This window comes from Galeopterus variegatus, unplaced genomic scaffold (assembly GCF_000696425.1).
Source record: "Galeopterus variegatus unplaced genomic scaffold, G_variegatus-3.0.2 Scaffold1527, whole genome shotgun sequence".
NCBI classification, from domain to species: Eukaryota; Metazoa; Chordata; class Mammalia; order Dermoptera; family Cynocephalidae; genus Galeopterus; species Galeopterus variegatus.
In genome coordinates, this window is record NW_007727638.1 from 273736 (window position 1) to 284294 (window position 10559).

The following is a 10559-nucleotide window of genomic DNA, read 5'->3' on the forward strand; positions in this document are numbered from 1 at the left end:
GCGCCGGGAAGCCGGGGGGCCGCCGCCGCTGCTGCCGCTGCTGCTGCTACTCTGGCTGCTGCCCGGCCCCGCGGCGCCCCAGGAGCTGAACCCGCGCGGCCGCAACGTGTGCCGCGCGCCCGGGTAGGAGCCCGGCCTGGCTGGGGGAGGGGTCCGAAAGGGACGCTCGGGGCCGGGGGCTGACGGCGCCTGGCGTTGGTGGGGGGGCGCCCGGTACCTTCCTACGCCAAACGCGCCGGCCCCTTCCGCCGCCCTCGCCGATGCCTGCTCTGTTCCAGGCCGAGCCTGGGCCTCGAGCCATAACTGCATCCGAGGATACTCCGGAGGAGAAGTCACCTGAGGCGAGAACGGAGTGCCGCGGGCGCCCAGTGGGTGACACATGGTGTCCGAGGTTTCAGGAAAGACCCGGAAAAAAGGACCCTTGAGCCGGGTTGTGAAGAACGTAGGGAGAAGCCAGGGAAGAGCATCCCTAGCAGGAGGAACAGCATGTGCAAAGGCCCGGGGCACGAGTACTCCTGAAGCTTGGAGTGGGGCTGAGGAGGAGGGTAAAGGGAGAAGGAGCAGTGCTCTGGAGAGGTGGGAGCCGGGAGGTCTGGGGGCAGGAGGAAACTTGGAAGGGCAGATGTGTGTCTTAGAAAGAGCAGGAGCGGGTGGGAGGAGGACGGTGACTGAGGCAGCACTGAGGAGCCGACGCTTAGAGTGGAACAGAGGCGGGAGTCGAAAGGACAATGACAGGCGCAAAGAACGGGAGGATGTAGGAACCCCCGGTGACTCTAAGGTGGGGACACTGGATGCATGGAGGGGCCACGCAGAAGTGGGGCGCCACGAGGAGCCGGCTGGGGAAGCCAGTATGGGACAGGCGGGGGACAGACCCGGCCGGAGGGTGGCGGGCCCAGGTGCTTGCACAGAGGGCAAAGAGCCGAGGCCAGAAGTAGGAACAGGGGTCGGGGGACCTGGCTGGCTGGTCGGAGGCGACGGCGGGGTCAAGGGCACCTCCCCGCAGGAGCAAGGAGCTAGCTTGTGGGGGCGCCTTGGCGCGTGTTGGGGGGCGCCGCACGGGGGGCAGCTGGAAAAGCGGCCGCGGGCCTTCGGCTGGGTTCCGTCGGGACGCCCTGGGCCGCAGGGCCCACAGAGGCTGGGTCCAGGGGCTCGGCGGGCGCCGCAGACAAGGGACTGTGAGGGGGCCGCGCGGGGTTTCCGAACTCCGGTCCCGAGGCGCGCAGACCCCTCCCCGTTGCGAACCCCGCCTCCGGGGCGGGGGCCGGCCGGGCCCGCCATCTGCTTCGCATCCACGCCGCCGCCGCCTCCCGGGCCTCCCCGGCCCCAGGAATGCAGCGGCGGCGGCGGGCGGGGCCGTGCCTGGAGAGGGGGAGGGCGCGATCGCCGCCCGGCCCTGTCTACCCACCTCAGCCCTCCTCCCCGACCGGGGCCGCGTCCAGGGGTGGGGATCCGGTGGCAGGCTCGAGCCGTCGGGAGCCAGAGAGCCCTTAGCTCCCACTCCCCTTGCCTGGAGACCTCCCGATGAGGCGGCCTCTTCCAGTAACCAAGAAACCAAGTGCCGGGGTTTGGGTTCAGATCCTGGAGCCACCCCTTCCCAATTGTGTGGACCTGGGCAAGTCGCTTAACCAACCTCTCTGGGCCATTGAGGTGGTTGAGGGGGTGATTACTGGGATGATGCGTGGTGAGGGTTAATAGGAAGGACAGCCACTCTGGACACCGCCCTCCTGGGGTCTGGGCCATCTGTTTTGTTACCCTCCCAGTACCTTTCAAGCCTTCATCCTTTTACCTCCTTCCCTTCCCCAGGAGGCAAGAGGACCAAGGGGAGGAGCATGTACTCAGGCAATAACATCACATGCACCTACTGTTTGCCACACCTGTGTTGGTGCAGGGATACAGTAGTGAGACCAATGCTCTTGTTTCCGTGGTAGAAGAGACATACAGCCCAGAAAAGCAAGTGCGTCTAGACATCTAGCAAGAGCTGGGAGGAAGTGTTGAGTTGGGGAGTGCTGTGTCCTTTAGGGTGACCTGGGGGGACCCACTGAGAAGGTGGGTGTGAGCACAGGCCTGCAGGAGAGGAGGCAAGGCCTGGAATCCAGAGGGCACATTGGAAGCACAGTGAGGAGCCATGGGGCTGGGAAGAGCCCTGAGAGTGAGGGTGGGTGGGCCACAAGGGTTCTGCCCGCTGTCCCAGGACTTGGGCCATAGGAGCCCAGGGGACTTTGCACAGATCCCCAAGGGTGGGATCTGACCAGGGTTGGCTGCCAGGTGGCAGATGTACTGGCGGGCAGGAAGGTGGAAGCTAGGGCCATTTAGGAAGTCAGGAGAAACGGGAGATTGAGAGAGGCTGGGGCAGGGCAAGGGAGAAGTGGTCCCATCCTAGATGTAGTTTAGAAGATACAGCCAAAGTACTTCTTGATGGATCTGCCGCGGGCAGGAGAGAGGAGTCAGGGATGCCTGCTGGGGTCTCAGCCTCCCACCATAGAAGGACACGGGTAACCCTAGGTGGAGAAGACTCAGAGTGCAGAGGTCAGAAGTCAGGTTTTGGATGGGTTGAGTATGAGACCCCCATGAGGCCTCCCTGTGGTGACATCCATCAGGCAGTTGGATTTGCAAGTCTTGCATTGAGAGGAGGGCCCTGCTGGAGGGCCTGGAGGCATTGTCAGTGTCCCGATGTGACCCAGTGGCCTTCCTGAGGGAGCTAGTGTGGACACAAGGGAGGAGAGGAGAGATCTAAGGATGGGGACAGAAACCAGAGGAAGGGTGTCCAGGATGCAAGAGGAGAGTTAGGCAGTTGTGGGACCCCAAGTGGCCTGGCAGGCAGAGAAGCCTCCTTGGTTGGATTTGGCACAGAACGGGGACAGGCATGGCACAATGTGCAGGCTTTAAGATGGAAGAAACCACAGTGGGTTTGAATCACTGCAGGAATAATGATCTGCAGAGGGAGCAGCCTGCAGCACATCACGCTTGCTGGGTGCCCTGGCCAGCCCTTGGCCTGGATCCCCAGGGCCTCGCTGACTTACAGAGCAAGTGTGGAAACTGCTCCCTACACCAGGCCCTCTTTCTACACCCACCTTCACACGATCTTGAGAGGCTGGGCTTGCCACCCCAGTCTGGCCTGTCTGCCAGCCCTTTGAGAGGGAAAGCCTCTTGTTCTGGGCTCTGTCCTGCCTGTGGGTGTCAGCTCTGCAGGGGTAAGGCCTGGGTGCTAGTGATGGCAAGTGGACTTGGGCTTCCTGGAGTCTACTCCCAGAACTCCAGTTTCAGCATGGGCTGGAGAGCAGCAGACAGTGACTTAAACCATAGCTTGGCTCTCTTAATCATCTTGCCAAACCCATGGGCACCTATTCTATAGCTAAGGAACCCGAAGTTCAGAGAAGTTAAGCTCCATGGCTGAGGTCACACAGCAAATGGCAGATCCAGGCATCAAACCCAGCTGAGTGTGACCCTAAAACCCGGCTCCTAGCCACAGAGCCACAAGGCCAAGCTATCCAGAGTAGAAGGTGGGCAGTACTTCCAGGGCCATCTCTGCAGGTGATCTGGCAAGGCTGCCTGTAGCGGGGTCACCTGCAGAGGCTCTCTATCCAGAGACCAGAACCAGGTAGAAGGGGGAGGGTGATGGGCCAGCAGACTTAGGCCTCCCGGCAGATGGGTCCCTTGGAGCCCCCAGAGTTAGGGCTGGCTGGGTGGAGACAATGGGGGGCAGGAAAAACCAGGCCTGCTGTGTATTCCAGTTTTATTTGTGGAAAATAGACCAGGTCTTTTCCCCGCAGTTCAGGATTTTATGGGTCCTATTCCCCAGGTCCCACCTTTGGCCTGAGGGAGAACCAAGTCCTTCCGTGGGGAGAGATCACCCTTGGGGCCTCAGGCTGTGGCAGTTATCCAAGCTGGAGAACGGTTGTGGGTATCTTCTGCAGCCTGGTCAAGAGTGTACAAGCATGTGTGTGGCATTGGTAACCTTTCCCTTCCCAGTCTGTCCCACCCCACCCCAGGGGTTTCAGGCCCCCTCTCAAACTCCCACCACCACATGCTGATTCTAGATTCATATCTTTCTGAAGAAACACACTCCTTTTTCTCTGAAGTGTGAATGGCTACTCCACACCTTTAGGGTTGAGGCAAAGTTCCGCTGGGTCTGATGGGACCCTAGAAACCTAATCCAGCCTCAGTGGCTGTGGCTTCTCAGCCTCCTCTGCCCCCTTAAATGTGGGCACCCCCTAGCTCAGCCCCAAAGGGCCCTCTCCTGCCATCACATTTTCACTGGGCAGGGCCTCCAAAACTTCATGCCCAAACATCTCATCTGATCTGCCTAGGGTTTTGGAGGCTGCACCAAACTGAAATGCTACAGTTACAAATTACCTTCTACAGAGGTTACATCATGTACTTCGTAATGCCAAATAAAATTAAACAAGAGTGAAACAATAAGTATAAATAGATGCTCTAGTATCTCCTTCCTTCACCCCAAGTCTGCCCTCAGGCTCTGCAGCCCTTGCAGTTTTACTTTCCTTACACACATGGAGGACTCCCCATGTGCCCTGCTCCTCCCCTAGCTGCTGGGTGGGCCAGCCTCCCCCCAGAAGTCCCCTCTGCCAAGTCCACACCCCACCTCGCAGAGGCTGCCCCTTCACCCTTGCTCTTCGCCTCAACTGGGCATCCAGTTGTGTCCCTCTGGCCCAGCCAGTCCTGGTGCTGTCCAGTCATGTCACATTTGGATCCTTGACACCCACCTGGCCCAGTCCCTCTTCCTGAGGAACACCCTAGACCCCAACGTTTTAGCAGGTCCTGACGGCCCAAGGTCTTCTGCTTAGCCCTCACCTCACTGCTGCCTCTCCTGGGAATCAGGGCCTCTCTTCTAAGGCCTAGTGGCTTGGGGAGGAGGGCACAGAAGAGTTTGGTGGCATGGAGAGGGGTGGGGGTCCCTTTTGGGGGGGAGCTGGGACGTTCTTAGAGGTTAGGTCTTTTTGTGGTGTGCCCTCTGCCCCCTCCCAGAGTGCTGGAATTTGTGTCTTTCTTATTCACTGGGAGTCTCCTGCACCTACAACAAGGCCTGGCAGGGCCTTTGTAACCACCTCCCTAGGGCAGGACCGCAACTGTGGAGGCTGCCCAGTTGGGAATGAGGATGGGGGGGGTGCAAGGACTGGGGCATCAGGCTCAGGCGTTCTCTCTCTGCTCGCAGCTCCCAGGTGCCCACGTGCTGCGCTGGCTGGAGGCAGCAGGGGGACGAGTGTGGGATTGGTGAGTGGGACACCCCGGGCACCTGAGCAGGGAGGCAGGGAAAGGAGGAGATAGCACGCGCGGCAGCTCGGGTCTGTCTCGTCTGCAGCGGTGTGCGAGGGCAACTCCACGTGCTCGGAGAACGAGGTGTGCGTGAGGCCGGGCGAGTGCCGCTGCCGTCATGGTTACTTCGGTGCCAACTGCGACACCAGTGAGCGCGGGGAGGGGCTGGTACTAAGCAGTGGGGCGGAGCCAGATCCAGGGACTGGATTCAGCTTGGCGGCGGGTCCTCAGAGGCAGGCGCTGGGGTGCGGGACGCAGGCAGATTCCGGCTGGGCTGGGGAAGGCAGTCAAGCACCCAGACCTCCCACCTCCGTTTGTCCCTGCAGAGTGTCCGCGCCAGTTCTGGGGCCCCGATTGCAAGGAGCTGTGTAGCTGCCACCCTCACGGGCAGTGCGAGGACGTGACGGGCCAGTGTACGTGTCACGCGCGGCGCTGGGGCGCGCGCTGCGAGCATGCGTGTCAGTGCCAGCACGGCGCGTGCCACCCGCGGAGCGGCGCGTGCCGCTGCGAGCCCGGCTGGTGGGGAGCGCTGTGCGCCAACGCGTGCTACTGCAGCGCCACCTCGCGCTGCGACCCACAGACAGGCGCCTGCCTGTGCCACGCAGGCTGGTGGGGCCGCAGCTGCAACAATCAGTGCGCCTCCAACTCGTCTCCCCTTGTCCCTGCAGAGTGTCCGCGCCAGTTCTGGGGCCCCGATTGCAAGGAGCTGTGTAGCTGCCACCCTCACGGGCAGTGCGAGGACGTGACGGGCCAGTGTACGTGTCACGCGCGGCGCTGGGGCGCGCGCTGCGAGCATGCGTGTCAGTGCCAGCACGGCGCGTGCCACCCGCGGAGCGGCGCGTGCCGCTGCGAGCCCGGCTGGTGGGGAGCGCTGTGCGCCAACGCGTGCTACTGCAGCGCCACCTCGCGCTGCGACCCACAGACAGGCGCCTGCCTGTGCCACGCAGGCTGGTGGGGCCGCAGCTGCAACAATCAGTGCGCCTGCAACTCGTCTCCCTGCGAGCAGCAGAGCGGCCGCTGCCAGTGCCGCGAGCGCACGTTCGGCGCGCGCTGCGATCGCTACTGCCAGTGCTTCCGTGGCCGCTGCCACCCTGTGGACGGCACGTGCGCCTGCGAGCCGGGCTACCGCGGCAAGTATTGCCGAGAGCCGTGCCCCGCCGGTTTCTACGGCCTGGGCTGTCGCCGCCGGTAAGCCCGGGGCCCCGGAAGGGAGAGGAGGAAGGAGAAGGGCGGGGGGGCAGGCGCCCACGGGGACAGGGGTGAGGCGGCTCCCGACCCTGCCTAGCCTTCCGCCCGGTCCCCAGGTGCGGCCAGTGCAAGGGCCAGCAGCCATGCACTGTGGCCGAGGGCCGCTGCCTGACATGCGAGCCCGGTTGGAATGGAACCAAGTGCGACCAACCGTGCGCCACCGGCTTCTATGGCGAGGGTTGCGGCCACCTCTGCCCACCGTGCCGCGACGGGCATGCCTGTAACCATGTCACCGGCAAGTGTACGCGCTGCAACGCGGGCTGGATCGGCGACCGGTGAGCAGCCCGTACCTGCATCGGCCCAGACACGTAACCCCCCCAGCCCTTCCTCCCCCGAAGGCCCTCCGCGAAGAGCACTGTGGGCTTTGGGTCCGTTTGCCTCCATGTCTGCTGACCTTCGTTCCCCTTGTTCCAAGGTGCGAGACCAAGTGCAGCAATGGCACTTACGGCGAGGACTGTGCCTTCGTGTGCGCCGACTGCGGCAGCGGCCACTGCGACTTCCAGTCGGGGCGCTGCCTGTGCAGCCCTGGCGTTCACGGGCCCCAGTGAGTGCCCTGGGACCCAGGGAGGGTTGGGAGGCTTATGTACTGACACAGGGGGCTCCAGCCAGACCCTAGGGGCTGACGAGTTGGGACCCAGGCTGACCTCAGCCTTGGCCCCTTACCCCAGCTAGGGTGTGACAACAGGCTTTTTAGAGCAGTTTTCTGGCCTGGTGAGGAGCCAGACCTGGTGACCAGTTCAGCCTGTGGCCAGTTGGGCTCCTGGGATGACCCTGAGCTGGTGTACAGCAAGCAGGGACCCCCACTTACAGACAAGGGTGTGGTCTGGCAGTCCCTCTTCCCGGTCACTCAAGTCAGCCCCAGAAATGGTCACTGCGGCCCGGTGACCAGGGCCCCACCCCTCAGAACCCATTCCGCAGGTCGTGCACACATTCATTTCCAAAACATTGATTACCCAGTGTGTGCCCGCAGGTGGGGGTGGGCATCAATCCCTAGAGAATGGAGCTAGAGAGTCCGAATCTGGGACCTGGGACCCGGGACCCGGTTCAGGCAGGCCTCGGGGTCCGGGGCGAGGGCGGGAGGCATCCGGGAGGGCCACATAGGCTTGCCCTGACCCCGCGCCCTCGCAGCTGTAACTTGACTTGCCCACCCGGGCTTCATGGTGTGGACTGCGCCCAGGCCTGCAACTGCCACGAGGACTCGTGCGATCCTGTCACCGGTGCCTGCCGCCTAGGTGAGTGGGTGAGGGTCGGCCCGTTGGGGAATGGGGGGAGGGGGGTTGCGAGCACCCGCAATGAACCGGCGCCCCCCACAGAGACCAACCAGCGCAAGGGCGTGATGGGCGCGGGCGCGCTTCTTGCACTACTCCTCGGTCTGCTGCTGTCGCTGCTCGGCTGCTGCTGCGCCTGCCGCGGCAAGGACCCCGCGCGCCGGTGAGGCCCAACGCGGTCCCCGCTCTCTCGGTGGTTGAGACTGCACACTGTGGCGCTCCCCGCCCTTCCTGAGCCCAGGCCCCGCCCCCTCAGGGTTTCGACCCGCCCCCTCCAGCCCCGGCCCCGCCCCTTCGCTCAGGCCCCGCCCTCGCAGGGAGCTCTCGCTCGGGAGGAAGAAGGCGCCTCAGCGACTGTGCGGGCGCTTCAGTCGCATCAGCATGAAGCTGCCGCGGATCCCGCTGCGCAGGCAGAAGCTGCCCAAAGTCGTAGGTAAGGATGACGACGTGGGGCCTCTGGGGGAAACACCTCCCGACGCAGGAGGCTGCAGGGAAATGGATGTGAAGAGGTCCAGGGCTCGGAGTAGAAATGGGAGACCTTGCGTGTTGGTGTGGATGGGCGTGAGGAGGTGTGACCAAAGGGAAGGAAAGGGGATGCTGCTGCAGGCGAGGCTGGGGAGGAAGGCAGGAGTCCTAGGTGTGAGGGCAGCTGTGGGGGTGTGCGTAGACCCTGTGAGTGATTGCATCAGGGGCATTTGGACATCTGGGTCCAGCAGGCCCCCCAATCTGCAAGGGGACGTGTGGGCACGTGTGCATGGGAGTTCCCTTCCCTTAAGGAGAAGACCCGCTCTCCTGCCTGGATCGTCAGTAGTGCCCTGAGCCCCTCCTCCTGGAAAGTGGGCAGACTGGTCCTTCGGGCCCCCACCCTACCAAGGGACCCCGGAGGGGAGGGGATATGCTACTCCTCCCTGTCTGTGTTGACCCTCTCTCTCTTTTTCATTTGTTTCTGAAGATGGGTTGGTGGGGGGTACTCAAACTCTTGGGAGGTAAAGAAAGAGAGCTGAGGAAACCCTTGGCCCACCCAGCAGCATAGCATCTATGGATGTAGGTTTGGGAGCTGGGCCCTACATCCCACCTGTGGAATGGAGCCAGCCTCTGAAATCCCCCATTGTGGAGTCTGCATCCCTGGAGGCCAGGCCTGGGGAGTGCAGCCTGCTGAGATGGGCTGAGTCAAAGGGTGGCCTTGCTGCATATTTAGACTCAAAAGTGCTTCATGGTTCCCTGGGTCCCACAAGACAGCGTCCAAAGCTTGGCTTGGAAGCCCTGGTGGCCTGTCCCAGCCAGGTGCTCTCTCCAGCAGCTCTGTCTCCCACCTTTCGGCCTTTCCCCAACACTTGAGCCCAACCTTTTCCAGCTCCCTGGCTGTGCATGCTTGCCTTGCACTTTTGCACATGGTGTTCCCTCTTTCTTTACCAGTTCACCTCTACCCATTATCCAGTGCAGGACCAGTGTCACTCTACCTGTTGAATTGCCTGTCCCACCTGCAGTCTTAGGGTAGGGCTGGTCTTGATCACTACATCAACACTTGTGGCAGAAGGGCTAGTGAGGGCACAGGCTGGGCAAGGCAGGGCCCCAGGCAGCTCTGCTCACTCTTTTCCCAGTGGCGCATCACGACCTGGATAACACACTCAACTGCAGCTTCCTGGAGCCACCCTCAGGGCTGGAGCAGCCCTCACCATCATGGTCCTCCCGGGCTTCCTTCTCCTCCTTCGATACCACCGATGAAGGCCCTGTGTACTGTGTGCCCCATGAGGGTGAGTGATGCCCTTCTGTGGCATTGCTCCAGCCCAGAGAAAAGCTCCAGCTGAAAGATCTCTGTGCCGGGGGTGGGGCAGGCATCATGGGAGGAAGGGCATGGTGATGCTGTTAACTGTGGGTAGGTCACGTAGCTGAGGCTTGCAGAGCTGGATTCTGTGCTGCCCAATGCCAGGCTGGGGTGAGGTATAGGAAGATAGGTGGGCTCTCCAGTTACTAGCTACATCCCAGGTTCACTTCTGGAGGGAAACCAGGCAGAAAGAAACTTCTGGGCCTGGGAAGGGGGTGGAAGAAGAGACAGGAAGGGGAAGCCACAGGGTATGAGGATGCACCTTTGCCTGCAGCCTTGGGCCCACTTACAGCAGGAAGGAGCCTGACTGGCTGGGATTCTGGCCTCTCTTCTCCCTTGACCATCCCCCTGGGTAATGACCCTAGGAAGGTGACAACCCTCTCAGCCTTGGAAATCTTATTTCTTAAAGGAGTAAAATGGAATCCCTTTGGGGATGTTGGGGGGGGTCAGATTTGATGATGGCGCCCCGGAGGCTGGGGTGTGGTGGGGAAGGGGAGTGAGGCCAGGACAGGGCTGGGCTTCAGCCCAGGAATGTGCCCTTCACTTTCCAGCAGCCACACACTCTGAGGCTTTGAACTGTTTGTGGTTGGTGCTATGAATGTGCCAGGCATTTCTGGATGCCAGGGCGACACGGCACCAGCCCGGGCCAGGGTAGAGGAGGAGAGAAAGTGAAGGTTTTCGCTCGGAGGTTGGATGAGTGGGAGCTATTCCAGGAAACGGTGACCATCCCGCTCTTCCACTGTCAGAGGCGGCAACCGACAGCCGGGACCCAGAGACCCCCACCGCCCCTGCGGAGGCGCCAGCTTCGTCCCCCGCGCCCTTGACCACGCCAGCGTCCGCGGAGGAGGCGACGGCCTTCCCCGCGTCCTCCGACAGCGAACGGTCGGCGTCTAGCGTGGAGGGGCCCGGAGGGGCACTGTATGCGCGCGTGGCCCGGCGCGAGGCCC

General features: G+C 62.4%; 1 protein-coding gene across 1 annotated transcript in view; it reads left to right on the forward strand.

Moving 5' to 3' along the window:
* Nucleotides 1-10559, forward strand: part of SCARF2 (scavenger receptor class F, member 2) — a 13529-nt gene that overhangs the window by 2590 nt on the left and 380 nt on the right. The window contains exons 2-12 of the mRNA XM_008577528.1: nt 12-123; nt 5171-5229; nt 5318-5419; nt 5940-6459; nt 6576-6794; nt 6935-7063; nt 7648-7751; nt 7833-7950; nt 8105-8220; nt 9389-9541; nt 10359-10555. Of these exons, the coding sequence (XP_008575750.1) occupies nt 12-123; nt 5171-5229; nt 5318-5419; nt 5940-6459; nt 6576-6794; nt 6935-7063; nt 7648-7751; nt 7833-7950; nt 8105-8220; nt 9389-9541; nt 10359-10555 (1829 nt within the window). The remainder of the gene's footprint in view (nt 1-11; nt 124-5170; nt 5230-5317; nt 5420-5939; nt 6460-6575; nt 6795-6934; nt 7064-7647; nt 7752-7832; nt 7951-8104; nt 8221-9388; nt 9542-10358; nt 10556-10559) is intronic.